Source organism: Volvox carteri (assembly GCF_000143455.1).
Source record: "Volvox carteri f. nagariensis unplaced genomic scaffold VOLCAscaffold_40, whole genome shotgun sequence".
Classification (NCBI taxonomy): Eukaryota; Viridiplantae; Chlorophyta; class Chlorophyceae; order Chlamydomonadales; family Volvocaceae; genus Volvox; species Volvox carteri.
In genome coordinates, this window is record NW_003307583.1 from 1,212,060 (window position 1) to 1,229,953 (window position 17,894).

A 17,894-nucleotide genomic window follows, 5' to 3' on the forward strand; every position below is an offset into this window, starting at 1 on the left:
GTAAACCTAACTAACTGCGGTGATTTGTTGCGCGACTACTGGGCACGTCAATCTGACTCTGTTCCAACCTTGAAGTCCCAAGGTCAGGCGACACTTTCAAGTAACGCCGACACTTCTGGCTCGAAGCCGCATCGAGCTCCTCAGACTACTCGTCACGGCCGTGTGATCAAAAAGCCTTCGCGCTTCAATGCTTTTCTCAACCACTTGTCTGTCACCAGCGGGGTTCCGGAATCCCTGCTTTCTCCTCTCGTGTGGCGGTGAAGCCAAGGTTGGCTGGCTGTCGGGACGACCAGCAATTTAGGGGGGGAATGATGTAACGTGCAAGAGCAGTTACATATCTCTGAATGATTCTCTTCAAAGGGGTTCACGTAGCTATTCTCAAGACTTTCCTTTTTACGACGTCGTGCATTAGTGCGGGTCGTACACTGGATCGCTACATCTTCGCTGGTGTATCGCATCCGGTGTCTTTAGACACCACCTTGGCTGGTTGTGATAAGGATAAACGTGACATTGTTGGGCGCGAACCTGAATTAAATAGTCCCTATCAGCTGCTGTAGGAAAGCTCGTGTTTCAGCATTCGATGTGCGCGCCTTGCGCTCCGAAATGGGCCAAGCATTTCGGAAGATGCGAAAGGCTTCCTTTTTTGGGGTGTGCGTGTGCGTTACACCTTGAATTGCGCCACTCGCCGATTTTATGCAAGGTGCGCTGATGGCAGAGCTTTGGTAAAATTGCAAGTATCTCTGACGAGTCGGAGGCGGGGATCCAGGCAAAGGGGTAAAAGAAGGGACAGCTCCAGAGTTTTCAGTTTTGGATTCGTACTATTCGTACGCCCGCAGTGCGGTATCACAGTACCAGGTACTCCACTTCGAGGTCCAATCGTGTGGTCAATGTGACTAGGAACGGCAGCCTTCAGAAAAACTCCTTTGGTACGCTACTCTTTGACCACCTGCATCTTTCAAGTTTGACTAAAGTCCGTAATGTTTGCTCCTGCAAACATTTTACCCAAGTAGCGTAGAATGACGAGTAAATCCGTTGTAGAATTCATCGTCATCAAAAAACTTATCATCGCATTAGGAGGTACCGGTAAAGAGTACCGTCGTTGCTGGACGACACACCAGGGCTATAGCGGGCATCAGGTTCTCAATCAGCAGATAAGCGCTAAGGACGTGCAAACAAGCCTGCTCTGTACATAGCCTCCCACGTTAGCTTGTTACTGCGGCTTCCTGCACTTGTTATCGCTGCGGTCATGAAAAAGAGAGAGATGAAACACGTCAAAAGCTGAGTGGCGCGTCACTACGATGCCAGTGACCTGCATATCTACAGCGATCAGAGCGATAGTGACATGCCTTCGGTAGCGGAAGGCCTGATAGCCTGCTGGTCCCAGAACGCGGCGGCGGCGTTAACACCCAACAGACGGTATTATACGGGCACCAGTTGCACACGCGGCAGCGGCGCATCGGTAAAACTAGCAACTTGTTAGTTTTACCCGGTAGCTTCTGGAGTTTGAAACTCCAGAAAGTACTTATGCCGAACACGTACGTTCCCACGCCGTAACCCCGAGATGGGACAAAACCCCGCCTACTAATATTTAGCCTATTAAATGGTGTGAGGGTCCGTGTCCGTGTCCGTCTGTCATGGTCAAAAACTCAGCCGGCTTCACCAGAAGTATATCAAATAGAAAACCACACATGGAAAGATAAGTCTCAACAAGGTGGCAAAGCTGGAAATCCTCCACGGGCGCCGAGCCAGGTCCTTGTCGATCCGACGATCCAACCGTCCGTCCATACGTTGTGTACATCAATCGTAGTCGCTTCGGTTTTGTCGTACCGTATAGCACCGCTTCCTCCCCTAACCCTCTGACGCTCTGTCCCACATCGTCGTTGATGGTTACCGTTAACCGTTACCGTTACCACAACTTCTGCAGCCGTTGTCCAGTTCCTCCCTAGACACCCGGGACGACGCCGGTCGCCATGCTTACTTCTTGACCGACCTGCAGGGTACGACAGCCAGCACATTAAGGCTTCAGGTGTTGGCACGACCATGTCCCCTGTCCACATATCTCAAACTTCCTATAACAGCACTTTGTTGGGCTTTCCTTTATTTTTGCTTCTTCCGTTCATAATTTCGTAACGTGTGTATCGCCCTCCCAGGATGTGGCCGCCACCACGGATACCCACGAAGGATGGTAAGTCATGTCCTCCTGCGCCCGCAGGTCCACTCCCCATTCGATTTACCCAAAAAAAGGTGGCACCCCCCCCAAGACAGTGGAGGCCTGGGGGGCGGCTGAGCACCTTGCGGCCGCCGCAAAACACACACACCCTCTTGTGTCCGTGCCACGGCTGTTAGTCCCACATGCACAAGCGCGCTACAAATGAACCGCGATGTCAACAGCAGCAAGGCTGGCAGGCAAGGCTGGCAGGCAAGGCCGGTATGAGGAGGCACCGCACCCACCTGAAGCCCCCGAACTGGCTAAAATACGACTGCGTGCCGTCCTTGGTATCCAAATCCATGCCGAAGCGCGCCGAGGGGTTCTCCAGCTCAATACCCTGTACGGAAGTAGGTACGGCAGGCAGTTGGCAGGCCGGTAAGTCAGTAGGCAGCGGCAAGGCAGTAAGAGGGCAACTTATGAATCTTGTCCACGGGGGACACAGCTTTAGACTCTCGATATCGCTTTTATTCGCACGAACGCAGAGCTCGAGCCATTGCAATACATTCGCAATCCAGTGTCTCGCAAACCAGTGTTTGAGCTTGTAAAGGCCACCAAGCTAATACTGCAGTATGTCACTAACGCTAGAACTCAACGCAAACACAGACACGCGTACACACGTACACGCACACAAACACGGGCACGAACGTATACACGTCAGACTCCCCCGGGCTCCCGTGAAGAGTTTCCAAACAACATAAGTTCGTACATACACACGCATATACGCATGCACGGATATTGCCGCGTGCACTGACCTGCACAGGGGTGAAGGCCAGCGATGACGACAGACCGGACGTCGCGCCGCTGCTGCCGTACATTCGCGCCTTGAACTTCTTTTGCGCCTTGGCGCTGAGCTTCTGCTTCTGTTGCGACGCCACGATTCGCAACCTGCCGCTGCCCTCCTTGCCCAGCACACCCAACCCAATGACCTGCGTGAGAAAACACACATGCGTACTTGTAAGAACATTTATGTAAGAACAATTACAGACATCAATAAACAAACATACTTATTATCAATCAAATGATAATAAGTATCACTTCAAAGCGGAACCCAGAGCCCCACTCCCATTCGCGCCATCCCAAACAAAAACTCCCTTTCCCTGTTTGAAACCCCAAGAGCAGAACCATAAACCTACAGCACGACATGCCAAGCCAAGCCATGGCATGTCATGGCATGTGCGCAACAAATGCCGTACTTCCGTACACCGTACACCCCACTTACGTCGTCTCCGTCCACCCACTCCTCCTCCGCCTGGTTGAACATCATCCGATTCGCCGCCTTGCGCATATCCGTTAGCCCGTAGCGCTCCTTCATCTTTCGAAGTCTTCGGCCCCCGCGTCGCTTTTTCGCCTGCGGAAATACAGCACAACACACAACAGAACACACAACACAAAACAGACAAAACAAAACACCAGTACGACGTTAAGTACTATCCCGACCATTTACGAGCTACTATCTCTTTAACACCTATTCCTGACAAGTACCCCCCGCCCAAGGAGGAGGATTCCAAGCTCAGCATCAGCTCAGGCTCACGGATTTCCCTAGAGCACATTCTCTCTTCTTGTCGTTGGATACGATGATAATTTCGCAAACCCTAAGCCTCACATTCCGTCGCGTCACTTTTTGACGCTAGAATGTTGTTGTACCATCTTCCGCCCTCTCAAAACGCCCCAAACGTTACAAATATACCTGCGCGAAAAGATGGAGCCAGTTTTTGCGAAACCCTAGCCCGGCCAGCCCACCCCACGAGCTCCGAAACACCCCAATCGAAGCGGGCCCAACTCGACCCGTCACATCATCAGCCCGACCCGACCCGACCCTGACCTCCGCGTCAGGCACTGGCAGCGGCTTGGCCTGCTTGGCGGGTGGCGGCTCCTGCCACTTCTCCACCTTCCGTACCACCTCCGCCTTCATGGCCGCCCCGTAGGTGCCCTAGGACAGCAACAGCAATAGCATAAGGCAATAGCAACAGCAATAGCATAAGGCATAAGGCGGAGGCAGAGGCGGCAACGCGCTCCGTTGCCACACGGCAACACATGAAATCTGCATCTGCATCACCGGCCGATACCCGGGCCGATAAACGGGCTCTCGTGGTAACACAGCGAAACCATACCGTGCCGAGCAAGAGTGAGGGGGGAGCCTCAAACCTACAGCCCTAAACCTCTCACCGATGGGTCCTCCCCGTATGCGTCTTTGCGGGCCAGCAGTGCGCTCTTAGACGCGATGAGCCTTATCGCCTTGTTGCGCAGGGAGGGGGGCGTCTGGGTCACAATGGGGCAGCCGCTGATGAAGCCCTGGTGCGGCTGGGTGGTGGTGGAGCTGAACCCAGCTAGCGTCTTGCGCTTGGCGCCCAGGGACTGCATTTGGGTTTGCGAGCGGGGGTGATGGTTGGTGGTTGTGGTGGTAGAGCCGGGTGGGCGGGACTTGGGCGATTGAAAAGGGCGATGAAGGGCGATTGCGTCATTATTACTCCAAACAAAAACTCCGACGATTGGTGGTTTGGATGGTCGTCATCACAGTCGCAGTTGGTGGTCTTTTCGTTCTTCTGCAAATATCTCTCCTGCACTCCAAACCCCCACGTATACCCCTCAACCCTCCATACACATACATACACACATACACATACATACATACATACATACATACATACATACATACATACATACATACATACATACATACATATACTCACCTGAATGTTACACGCCGGCATTCTAGACAGCGCCAACAGGCCCCCCGCCACACCCATCAACTTGGCCGCAATCTCCGTGCCCACCACCGCCGACATGTTGGGGGCCACCTGGTTCATCTTGCTCTCCACAAACTGCAATATCTGCGGGGACCAGACACGGGGGCCGGGGGGTCGGGGGCCGCACTTGAGTCTCCCCTGAGCTCACACCGCCGTGCGTGTGTGTGTGCGTGTGCGTGTGTGTGTGTGTGTGTGAATGTATATTTGTATGTGTGGTGTGTTTTTCCGACGACACAGCCCGGGGAATAATCACGCCTTGGCACTGCGCAACGGCCCGCCATCCGGCGTCATTGTCGTACACATGCACATGCACCTTGAGTTACATCCGCCGTTCCCTCTGTACTTCTCCCTTTCCCCCCATTGCCCCCAAACGGAGGGTACTTGTCGTACCGTGCGTTTGTCCTCGTCCAGCTGTACGGCCATGTCGCATCCCGCCATCACCCGACCCAGAGCCTCGTCGTCCAGGGGCTTGCCTGGGGTTGGTAGTTGGTAGTTAGGTGGTTTGTGGGGAGGGAAAAAGACAGCCAGTAAGGCGGGCTGCGTGGAGAGAGGAGCAGGAGCAGGAGAAGGAGCAAAAGGAGAGGGTAGATACCGCGGCGGAGATATCTGAATAGGAAAAGAAAAAACACATCGTGCCTACATCCTCCCTCATATTCTACCCCCCTTAAACCTCCCACCCGTACTCTCCTGTTTCCCCTTCCCCGCTAATCCTGCCCCCTGCCGTACCCACCCGACGTGGTAGTTGCTGTAACCGTAACTACCATGACCGTTGCCGCCGGCAGCATATCGTCCAACGGCACCAACGTCAAATCCATCTCATTGCCAATTCGCTGAACCACACGCGCATAGTCCAGCGGGTGGTGAACCAGGGATTCCAGTTCCGGAAACTTTGGTCGGTACTTGTCGCGAATGAAGTTGTGTACGACGGCAATTTCGTTATCAATGTCGACGGCAAGGCGGTTGCACTCCACGAGTAGCCTGACGGGGTTTTGGGGGCCATGGAGATAATGATGATGATAACGATGGTTATGGTTATGGTGATGATGATGATGATGATGATGGTCATGATGATGATGATGATGATGATGGTCATGATGATGATGATCACGATCATTATGATGATGATGAATTATGCTCAGTTCAAAAGGCCCATTTCCAGCACAACACCCCCACCCACTACTCCGAACAGCTCGGCTCACACGATCTCACTCACTTGTACGTGGGATCCTCCTCCAGGGGCCCGGAGGATCTCCGATCTCCCCCGTTGGCGCCGGTGGTGGAGGTGGAGGCGGCTTCAGACAGAGCCGCACGTACTCGCTGAGCGTGGATCGGGAAGGGGGGAGGGGAGGGACGAACCGCAGACGAGCGGGGGTTGGAGGGGGTTGGAAGTTGGGGGCGGGAGAGAAATGGGCGCAAAGTCAATGGAAAGGGATGGCGGGGGGTTCCTGCGGGTGCCGACACGAGGCACTCCTCCGTCCTCCCATACACAGCCGTGGCTTCTTAGCTCAGCCGTAGTGCTGAACGAAGGGTGCGAAAAATGCTGAATTCAGTCGTGCATCTACGGGGGGTAAGAATGTGTCTCGGTTGGCCTTTTTGGGGGAGACGTCTATTCCGGACACGGCGCGCCAGGCTGTGGTCGGCATACGTTTGCGTCGGGGTTGTTGAAGGGCGCGTGTCCGGGCGCGTGTCCCGGGGTGTTTGGGTGTTACGGGGGTAACGGGATAGGAGGGTTTAGGGTTGTTAAGATCGCGCGAATGCGCGAACCGCACCTGCGCCAGCTTACCTGGAGGACGTCGCTGTACCGTGGTTCGCTCGTGAGCTTTGCCACTGCCGAGAGGTCGTCAAAGTTTAGCGCCTCGATGTCGTCCATCTGGGGAGGAAAGGTGGGCGGCGAGGAGCGGGGATATCGGGAGGGGCATTACGTGAAGGTGCATAGGGGGGGGTCATATGCAAGAAACTCAGAAATGAAAAGGGGGAAGCTGCCGGCCGTGGTCAGACAGGGGTGCAGGGCAAAGGTGGGCCACAGTGCGCAGCAGCGCCGTGCATGTCTGTGGCCTAAGGTGGATGGTAAGTTGCTTTCTTGCATCACCAACGTTTATGCTAAGAGAGGGCAGGGTTAAGGGAATCGGGAATCTGGATGCTCGACTCACCCCGTCATCGGCTTCCTCCTCCGACTGCTCTGTCTCAGGCCCCGGCTCATCCTCTGACAGATCTTCCAAGTCTGCTAGGAAGCTCTCAGCAAGAGTCGCCATGTCGGCCTACGGATATCGGCCTGAGACAAGTGAATTCTCCTGATCAGATGAAAAGTAAGGTTTGTATATGACTGTCAACTACTTTCGCAGATTCACAGCTAAAGTTAGGTCACTTTACGTAGGAACTGAAGCTACAATCCGCCTCCAGGAAAACTCGTTACGAGCAAGATACCCGTCGTCTAAAATTTAGCAACAATCTAAATGAGTGTTCTGCTGCGTTAACATTTCCGATGAAACGGTAAACTGCTCCGTACAGAAACTACCTTCCCTCGAAACCCCATAGCCTATGCCTTGCCTGTTTGCTGCTACTGAGCCGCAAACGCTTGCAAAGTAAGCGGACTGTTGGCTACGCTATTAGTTTGATACAGCTTTCTGAGCTGGTTCGTGACGATGAGGCTACAGTCTGTACCCGGTCCAGTTGTGATATTGCTGTGCATCTTTTCATTTATATTTGGACGCTTTACCCAGCAAGGCACACAACTACCGGAGCCCACGCCGGTGCAGGTAAAGGACTACCTGTTGCTCACAGCTCTCCAACCGAGCAATCGCTTGGCGCCCGACAAAGCGCTACCTTTCACCGCTTCCAAACATCCTGTTCAAGCACTAGATTCCCTTTTGTACCCACATCACTGCGCATCTGCCCGTGCTGACCAAATGCGCAGTTGACCGGGGCGGTGCGCAAGCTGGGCGCTGTGGACGAACGCGTCGCTTCAATCACTCAGGAGTCTTCACGTGAGACTCAGCAGCAGCAATCGGCGCAGGAGCAGGCCACCGCCCTTCTTCCTTCCCCGCAAGTCAGCGTCAACCCCTTAGACCCCGTTCAGCTTGAAAAATGGGTCCTGGACAGTTCGGGGCTGCTCAAGATACGGCCACCCTTGCCCGCGGCAGAGTCCGGCTCCGACAATGTCTACGTAATCCCCTTTCAGGTACACACGACGGAATGTCATATGCTCGTACACACACATAAACCAACCGTCCAAAACCGTTCAGCATCATCTTTGCGCTTAGGGCAATGTCACAGCCTGTGGGATCTAATCGGGGCGCGACTATTGCTGGTTGGAAACCTATTCCTTCCCCGTCGGTCGTACCCTTTCGGGACATTCCGCAATATCTGTTCAACACCAGCGTTGATAAAGGAAGTCACAACACCGTCCTTGTGCCTTGGCGCTCACTGCGGAGGATGACAATGCCAAGCGGAGGAGGGCTCGGGGTTCTTGGGGGCTCGGGGAGCACGCCGCTAGCGAGGAGTGGACCGGAGCCCAGGACTGCGGGGCCGCTGCATCCGACCAGCTGCATGGGAAGGGGGAACTGGCTGTTTTGGAACTCCTTCGCGAGGGGGGACCTCTCACTCCTTTTTCCGTTGGCACTTGCTTTCATTGGTTCATCCCACAGTGGTAAATCTCTTCCCCTCCCCCCTGCCCTGCTTCCCCCCTCCCCCTGCCCTGCTTCCCCCCTCCCCCTGCCCTGCTTTCCCCCTCCCCCCTGCCCTGCTTCCCCCCTCCCCCCTGCCCTGCTCCCCTCTGCCTCTCAGATTCTCTCCTGGTATCCCCGCGTAGTGGTGTTCCCTGGATTCATTGATAAGGCCCGCGCCGAGTATGTCATCAAATTGGCCTCCAAATTCATGTACCCCTCGGGACTGGCGTACAGGTACGGCCGGGCAGAGCAGGGGAGGGGAGGATGAACAGCAACAGTGTTGCCTGTGCCTGCGCATATGATGACCCCTCACCCTTCCCCTCCCCCCTTTTACACCTTACCCTGCTTACGGTCGGGGATGCATGCCGGACTAGGCGGTTTTCTCCTCTCCTCTACTGCTCCTTTCCTCTTCCTCCTGCTCGCCCCTTCCTTACCTTCCCGCCGGTGAACCCCGCACCCCCTCAGGCCCGGGGAGACGGTGGACCCCTCGCAGCAAACCCGCACCAGCACGGGCACCTTCCTGGCAGCTGCCATGGACCCCGAGGGCGTATTGGGCTGGGTGGAACAGCGCATTGCCGCAGCTACGCTACTGCCGGCCGAAAATGGAGAGGTGAGGGAGCCTGAGGCTGCTCCAAAAGTGGGAGACGTGGCGAGGGCGGGGCAGGGCAGGTGGGGGGGCAGGGTACCTGGTGAAGCAGCTGTCAGACCCGTGTCAGACTGCCAACTCCCTCCTTACCTCCCACAAAGACCGGCTATGCCGGGTATCTGCTTCACTCGTCTGTGGTTCCTCTTCACCCCCAAGGGCCGGTGCACACGGAGGACCCGGGGTCTCCCCAGTCTCCCCTTCCGCCTCCTCCTCCCTCCGGAAGTCCCTCCCTGGGAGAATAGGGGGAGGTTTCCGAGTTACATATTTGGAACACTACTGCCATGAGCGGTCCTGGGTTCGATTCCTGGGGAGAACCCCGGCATTGTCCTGCCTAGCGTGGACCCTCCCTTTCAGTGCATGTAGTTTTTGATGTTGTACCGTCTTTAATGGCACAATTTCTGATATCTTACCCTGTTTCCGACTTTGGCGATAATTACCGCCTTTGATGCCGCTACCACCACCTTCACCGCCACTATCACTACCATCTGTAGGGCCCGCTGCATCTCCACTGCCAAGCTCCAGTTATTCCCAACCCCCAACCCCACACTCCAACACCAACCCCACCCGCTCTGTGCACCACAGGCCTTCAACGTGCTCCACTACGAAAAGGAACAGCACTACGACTCTCACTACGACACTTTCGACCCCAAAGAGTTCGGGCCGCAGCCCAGTCAGCGCATCGCCACGGTATTGCTGTACCTGTCTGAGGTGCTGGAGGGCGGAGAGACGGTGTTCAAGAGGGAGGGAGTCGATGGTGGGCTGGGCTGGGGAAGGGAGGAAGGGACGGGGGAGGCTGTGGGCGTGGGGAGGGGTGGGCGGTTGCCTCATGTGCAGGACGTGGGGATGTTTGGTGACTGGGGGTGGGGAGTTAGATCTTTAGTTGATTTGGATGGAGTGAGTGACGTGACAGTGGTTTGGGGGTTCGCTGTGCGTCCTTCTGGGGCGTATGCATCATTATATCCATCTATGAGGCTTAAGTTTCCCACAAATTACACAGTTACCCCTTTTTGTACTCTTATTACCCCCATATTCTATTGTCTGCCTAACAATCTGTCTGCCAGTCTGTTTGAGCAATCTGTCTGCCAGTCTGTTTGAGCAATCTGTCTGCCAGGTTTCTGCCAAGCTGTATGTCATCATGTTTGTCTGTCTATCCCCACCGCCTTGCCCCGGCCGCAGGCGAGAACCGCGTCATCGGGGACTGGCGAAATTGCGACGATGGCTCCTTCAAGTACATGCCGCGGATGGGCGACGCAGTCCTGTTCTGGGGCACCAAACCCAACGGTGACATTGACCCGCATGCGCTGCACGGTGGATGTCCCGTCAAGCGGGGGGAGAAGTGGGTAGCGACCAAGTGGATTCGGTCCCGGGGCGCCAAGGGCTACTAACGGTACTAACGGTAATGACTGTGAGATGGTCGGCATGTCGATGGTGGAGGATGGCGGCGGTGATGGTCCAGGTGATGGTCGTGTGTGTGGGGGGGGCCCCGCAGGTGTGCCATGGTGATGGAGTGTGCATGGAAGAGGATGACCAGTATCATTAGGTTTAACGATAATAGCATTAATTTTGCTGTTATTGTTGTTTTTGTTATTGTTGTTGACACTGTGATTGTGATGAGATTATAACGAGATGTGCAACATCCCCGGTTGATACTGCTTTTTGATGAGGGTGAGAGATTGTTTTTCTGGGGAATCCATTTCCCCGCATCCCTATATGTGTGTCTATGTGTTTTGGGATCAATCCACCTCACACGCCACATCACAGGAGAGAGAGGAAGGGGAGGAAAGGACGGCTCCATAGGTTTCAAGGAATAATGCAGGGAAGGAGGGAAAGGAAGGGAGAGGGAGAGGTGTGGGGTATGGCCGCTGGGGCTTGTGCAGTGGTGAGGTGGTGGTGAGGGGTTTTGGAGACCCCTAGTTACGACTGGTAGGGGTCGTCAGACGGAGGGGTACCTGCAGGCAGGAAAGTTGCGTGGGAGGGGGAATGTCCCCAACAAGTTGAGTGTGATCATCATGTAGTAGTCGTAGTAGTAGTAGTAGTCGTAGTATCGTGGTGGAAGCACGGGCGGTCCACCATGTTTGGAAGCGGCTTTCCGTGCGCTGCACTGCACAGGGGGGGGGAGAGTGTTTTAACCTGGTTGGGAAGGTCGGGGGGGGGGAGATGGCGTGTAGAGTGGGCATTACCGAGGTTGCCGAGGGAGAGGAGGGAAGGAGGGTTTTGGTGGGGGACCCATTCCTGCAACGATCCATTCGGAACTTTCCTGAGAGCGAGTTCGGGAGAGAGTTGGGGGGGGATGGCTGTGCGTTGAGCCCAGCCGGGTTGGGGCTGGCGGCCCGATAGCCAACCAGAGGTGCGAGAGTGGGAGGGAGGTGGGGAGGGAGCATGGGATGTCGGCAGTCCTGCTCATAAGCCATCAAATTCCTGAGGCCTTTGGGGGATTTGCGATGGCTGCAAGGAGGGAGGTTAATATCCTCGTTGAAGTCCACGAGTGTAACAGCCGTCCCTTACCTTAGGCGTATTGTTGTTGTTGTTACACGGTCGTGGGTGCGTTCCCCGTACCTGCAAACCATCCTAATACGAGCCGAGGGCTCAAGGGCTGCCAGATCGCCTATAAGCACCAGGCGTATTAGCGGAAGTCTTGAGTTGCAAGGCCGTGGAAGAGGAGGGTCTCGACCACGAAGGGTGGCTTAGCGTTGGACGCGAGAAAAGACACGGGAAGTCGGAGTTCGAAGACATACGTCGAGAACGGTGACAGCAAGGTCTTGAACCCTGAACACTAGTATAGTGATACGGAAGTGCCTGGCCGAAGCACTTCACCAGGATGGCTTAAATGCGGACCCCCCAGCGTTTTTTATTAAGTACTATATTACTTAAAAGGAATAACCAGGCATTTTGGCCTTTGGAAAAAAGGAATGAATTGAGGCCGACCCGTACATTTTCATTTTAGCCAAAAACATCCATTGCTGCCAGATTGCTCCGTAGTGTGCAGAACTTAGAATTTTCAATTATAGAACAGATATGAGGGGCCGTAAGAAGGTCAAGCCCGTGAGTCAACGCAGCATAGCAGAATGTATGACCGGTCCTCACATAGCCAAACACGCAAAAGGCAACGACTCGAACATCGAACAGACACCAGAACAGCAAGATAAGCCTGAAAATTTCCTGGTAAAGGCGTTTGAGATGGCGATGCTGTTGTCGGCAATGCATCGGCCATGGTGTTGCTGCCAGGGACGACCGATGACACGGGCGCCATTACCCCTGCCCTCCATGGCGGGTGTAATCAGGATAAGCGCAAGCTATCGCCTAATCGGCACGACAACAGCAGTGAATGCGGTGCGGCCGGCGATCCATTCCAGGCGCCCAACCCGAGCGCTCGCCGTGCCATGCGGGCTCAGACAAAGCGCATCCGCAAGGGCCAGAGCGACGGTGTATGGCGGGACAAGCAGAAAGAGAACCCCCACAGATGGCATGAGGTGAGATGTAACTTATGGGGGGGGTCTGGGGGCCTCACACTTAAGGAATGAATTATGACGACCCTAGCAACTTTGTTACTTAGATTGGAATAAATTGAGACCCGCCCTAAACGAAAAAAATTACTGGGCTGTGATAGCGCAACAGAAAGTGAGTTCATACAGTTAACGAGTATGGTTCGCAACTATGGGACTGTACTGTTACTGAGATTAAGCTTTAATAGTTAAATGGTAAAAGGTAAATGTAGCTTGTTACATCCCTCCCCCTCAGAAGCGAACCGTCCCGGGAGCGTCACCTTTTCTTGCGAGCAGGTGCTTTCCGTTTCGGTTGTTCTGGGGTAGTGTTCCGGGGTGCTACCGAAGGAAAGGTGGTCAGGACCACTTTCCTTTTTGGTGTAGGTTGCCCGGATTTTGCCGCCAACCGTCGTTCATAGTCGTCAGTAGCTTTGGCCAGGGGAACGGACTGACGCAGGGAATCTTCCGGTTCATAGGTGTTATGACTGGAGTCATAGCCTTCCCATTTAACCAGATATTCCCGACGTGTTTTGCCGGTTCCACCTCGGATTTTCACATCACGATGGTGGAGTAGTGCCTCAACCACGTATTATGGCTCTTCATCAATTATGAAGGGGGGCGGCTGTTGTCGTGTTCCATCGTCCTTGAATGGTTTGAGCAAGGATACGTGGAAGACCGGATGGAGTAACCCCAATTTTACCGCGTTCCCACAACCTTATACGGCCCAATAAACTTAAGCAATACTTTCTTGGCTCCAGGAGATTTCAACTGGATGTCGCGGGTGCTGAGCAGCACGGATTCCCCAACCTCAAATTGCACCGCACGGCGGTGCTTGTCGACGACATTGCACTGGCGTGATTGCGCACTGTTTTGCATTTTCAATACGTTTGCTTATGGCCTTGGGATAGAGGTCAGGGGCAGGCACTTCCGTATCACTATACTAGTGTTCAGGGTTCAAGATCTTGCTGTCACCGTTCTCGATGTATGTCTTCTAACTCCGACTTCCGTATCTTTTCTCGCGTCAAACACTAAGCCGACCTTCGAGACCCTCCTCTTCCACGGCCTTGCAATTGAAGACTTCCGCTAATACGCCTAAGGTAAGGGACGGCTGTTACACTTTGGTATCGAGATCATTTGTTCGGTCCTCACCTCACATTGCGCCGCAGCCGTTACTATCCAATTGTCTGAGTCTTAGACTCGACATTTCGGAAAATGGTTCCTAAGACTATAGCTAAGACTAAGGCTGTCTCTTTGAGCGATGCTGAGCAAGTCCTTATTGTGCGAATTCCTTGTGATGCTACAACCGCTTCGGACCCACTTCGCGTTGCGAAAATTAACAAGCGCAAATTAAGGGAACAATCCTTCACTGCGCTTCGTAAACACTTCTCCTCTGTCCCTGTTGACAATGACCTTCAGGACGAGATGGCGCCCACTGATAACTGATAACTTCCCTCGACACTACGGGCAATGATGCGGTTGACATTACCGCGGCAGTCCCCAAAGCCAAAGCGCCTGGCACCTTACCAGCGAATTTGGTGGAGACTTTGCGTGAGTCAGTGCCAAACCGCGTCAGCACCTTGGAGCGTTCCCTGGAAGGAACACATCAGGAGATGGCAGAAATTCGTGAAGACATCCTATCATTACGGAATTCATCACAGCGTGTGGAGACGCAACTTCAGGAGTTACTCTCCAAGCTGTCCACGCCCTCCAGCCCACCACCTCCCAATCCACGGTCCGTGGCCATTTGCAGGATTATCCAGCAATTGGCTTCATCTTCCTTGGCCGGCATCCTGTCAATGGAGAGCCTCCAGGTCACCGCTTTTCAGGCGGCCCTGGACTCCCTGACTATCGAGCCAGAAATCACCTTAGAGGAGGTCGGTGCGGTAGAAAGCGGCCCTGGTGGTAGCGCTACGGATTCCGACTCTGCATGGCCTGCACTACAGCCCACGGGCAAAACTCTGTGTACCGAGGTGAGTACACAGAAACGCGTTCCGCTCCCCCCAAAATTTTCGGGAAAAAGGGATACGCATATTACTTGCACCCAATCCTGTTTCGATTTGCTTTTGTAATATTTTGACTTGATGCAAATGGACCCGTTAGAGCACTTTGTGTACTTAGTATTGGGCAAAGCTCAGGTCTGGGCCACGGACATATGGGCAAAAAGCTTTTGACGCGTGATTCTTTACATGCTGCTTTTTCGTTGCAGTACAGTGATATGCAACACAATATGGCTATGGCCACACATGATTGGTTGCATACAATATCATGAAAACGTTGAGTATATTCGGGCACTGATCATGTGCGGCCATAGCCGTGTTGCGTTGCGTATCACCGTATTGCAACAAAAAGGCAGCACGTAAAGAATCACGTGTTAAAAGCTTCTTGCCCGATCTGTGCTCCCCGAAAATGTCCGTGGCCCAGACTTGAGCTTTGCCCGATACGAAGTAGACAAAGTGCTCTAACGGGTCCATTTGCATTAAGTCAAAGTATTGCAAAAGGAACTCGAACCACGATCGGGTTCAAGTAATATGTGTATCTCTTTTCCCCGAAAATTTTGGGGGAAGCGGAATGCGTTTCTGCGTACTCACCTCGGTACGCAGCGTTTTGCCCGTGGGCTGTAGTGCCGGCCGTGCAGAGTCAGAGTCCGTAGCGCTACCACCAGGGCCACTTTCCACCGCACCGGTGTCCCAAAGCTTCCGGACCTCCGCTAAGGTGATTTCTGGCTCGATGGTCAGGGAGTCCAGGGCCGCCTGAAAAGCGGTGACCTGGAGGTTCTCCATTGACAGGATGCCAGCCAAGGAAAATGCAGCCACTTGCTTAATAATCCTGCAAATGGCCACGGACCGTGGATTGGGAGGTGGTGGGCTGGAGGGCGTAGACAGCTTAGAGAGTAACTCCTGAAGTTGTGTCTCCACACGCTGTGATGAATTCTGTAACGATAGGATGTTGTCACGATTTTCTGCCATCTCCTGATGCGTTCCTTCCAGGGAACACTCAAAGGTGCTGACACGGTTTGGCACTGACTCCCGCAAAGTCTCCACCAAATGTGCTGGTAAGGTGCCAGGCGCTTTGGCTTTGGGAACTGCTGCAGTAACGTCAACTGCATCATTGCCCGTAGCGTTGAGGGCAGTCGCAACGTTATCAGTGGGCGCCATCTCGTCCTGAAGGTCATTATCAACAGGGACAGAGGAAAGGTATTTTGCATGTATTTCGGGATCATTTTGCCACCTTGTTAAACGCAGGAGTTGGGGAGACGGGTGTTGAAGATGCACATCGACTCCTTAACTATATCTCCTTTTTGGGGGCCCCTTTGGGAGAGGGTGCTTGGCAAGCATGTCGGACTGTCATGGACAGGAGAGCATGGGCAGCTAGCATCCTGGATGAGCTGTTCACCTTGGAGGAGGTAGCGCGTGCTGTCGGTTGGTTACCAAACGGAAAGGCTCATGGGCTTGAGGCCATACCATCGGAATGTTACTGTTATGCACGCCTCCCACGGGTGGATGAGCAGGGCGGCAGGGAACGGAGGTGAACTGTATCATCCCAGTGCTGCACGTTTTGTTAGAGCACATCAGGGCAACTGGTGATTTTCCACAGCAGTTTACCAAAACGGTGGTATCCCCAATTTTGAAAAAGGGTGACCCGTTGGTGGCAGGAAATTATCGGGGCATTGCAGTTGGAGGAGCACTTGTGAAGTGCTATGCATCACTGATCCTTAACCGCCTGGTATGTGCTGGGGAAATACTGGACCTGCGGCACCCATGCCAAGCGGGTTTCAGGCGGGGTTTTGGCACTGCTCACCACCTCTTTGTCAAGCAACACCTGGTCAGGCGGCATCGGATCACGGGGCAACTGCCATTGATAATAGTACAGATTGACTTTGAGAAGGCCTTTGATAGGGTGCCTCGCGAGCACATGTGGCTTCGGTTGCAGGAGAGGGGGATTAGTGGCCCCATGCTAGGTGCTCTGAGAAAAGCGTACGAGAAGGTGTCCATGGTGATGAAGGTAAATGAGAAAGTGGGGGGAGAGTTTGAGTCTAAGCAAGGAGTGAAGCAAGGGTGTCCTTTATCTACGGAGTTGTTTGGACTCTTCATTGAGACACTAGCTGATGTGATTGATACTCATGACCTTGTAGAAGCTGGAGTACGTAAGTATGACGCACCCCTTGTGGACAGCAAGCGCGTCTCCATACTGTTGTATGCAGACGATGTTAGTCTGCTAGCGACGTCACTAGAGTGAATGTCTGAGTTGCTACATCTTGTGGACTTGTTTTGTGAAGCTTTTGGGGTGCGACCAAATGTCTCAAAGTGTGAAAGGCTTGTTTTTGCATGTGATGGCACCCAGCAGTCGGAACTTAGCGAGAGATGTCAACAGTTACGGCTATCAGGCCAGGTAGTACCTGCCAAAGATAGCGCTCGCTATCTGGGCTTGGTATATGGGCCAGAACGGCCTTTTAGTGCGTGCCGTCAGCAGTTATGTGATACAGGTCGGTCCGCTATGTTTTCCTTAAGCGCAAAGTTGGACAAAATGAAGCTGTTTGCCCCCGGCGTGTGAATGCGGTGCTTTGCAACCCAAGTCCGAGCAATTCTGTTGTATGGCTGCCAGGCGTGGGGCCCTTTTGCGCTGGCAGAGGTCGTGGACAGGGCGGGAAGCAGCGTTATTTTTTTGCGGAATATATTCCGAATTCGGAATAAAAAAATGTTCGTGGTCCTGAAAGTTAGGAATAAATAATGTTCCAACCGTACAAGTTCATTCCGCCAGCCAAAAATGGACTGTCCATGCCAAAGCTGCTAGAATCTTACAGGAGACATACATGTTAACCATATCATAGTACTTTAATACCATGGATACTGTTAGGAAGCTCACGCCCGAAAGTCAACGAGGAATCGGACTGTTTCTGACTGGACCAAACGCTGCAAATCATTCGGACCCGAAGCTCCCAAAGCATTGAAGGCCATTAAAGCAGATACTAATTTCCACTGAAGCCATTAGCGACGTTAATGAAGACGGTGTAGGGGTCGTAGGCAATGTGGACACAATGCTGCAGCCAGCCGACGACAATGACGCCACTCCGGTTGTCAACAGCGAGCGGGTCAAACATCAATGTTCCTCATATGGATACAATCGCGATGGGCCAGTAAACAGGTT

The 17,894-nt window shown here is 53.7% G+C and overlaps 2 protein-coding genes across 2 annotated transcripts; one reads left to right on the forward strand and one right to left on the reverse strand.

Moving 5' to 3' along the window:
- Positions 1-1,323: 1,323 nt before the first annotated feature.
- Positions 1,324-7,379, reverse strand: spl5 (U4/U6 small nuclear ribonucleoprotein). Its single transcript, XM_002954139.1, has 12 exons — positions 7,107-7,379; positions 6,740-6,826; positions 6,170-6,273; positions 5,687-5,934; positions 5,347-5,429; positions 4,900-5,040; positions 4,376-4,564; positions 4,032-4,139; positions 3,429-3,557; positions 2,962-3,135; positions 2,452-2,546; positions 1,324-1,990 (listed from the first exon to the last, which is right to left on the reverse strand). Exons 1-12 carry the CDS (start codon positions 7,206-7,208, stop codon positions 1,975-1,977), a joined length of 1,476 nt encoding a protein of 491 aa, XP_002954185.1. The 5' UTR covers positions 7,209-7,379; the 3' UTR covers positions 1,324-1,974.
- Positions 7,380-8,080: 701 nt separating this feature from the next.
- On the forward strand, positions 8,081-10,652 carry VOLCADRAFT_64439 (uncharacterized protein; the record flags this gene model as incomplete). The annotated part of the gene is made up of 5 exons (XM_002954053.1): positions 8,081-8,134; positions 8,740-8,855; positions 9,087-9,231; positions 9,850-10,021; positions 10,444-10,652. Coding segments are annotated over 5 exons (696 nt in total), but the record flags the coding sequence as incomplete, so codon positions are not given.
- Positions 10,653-17,894: the final 7,242 nt, after the last annotated feature.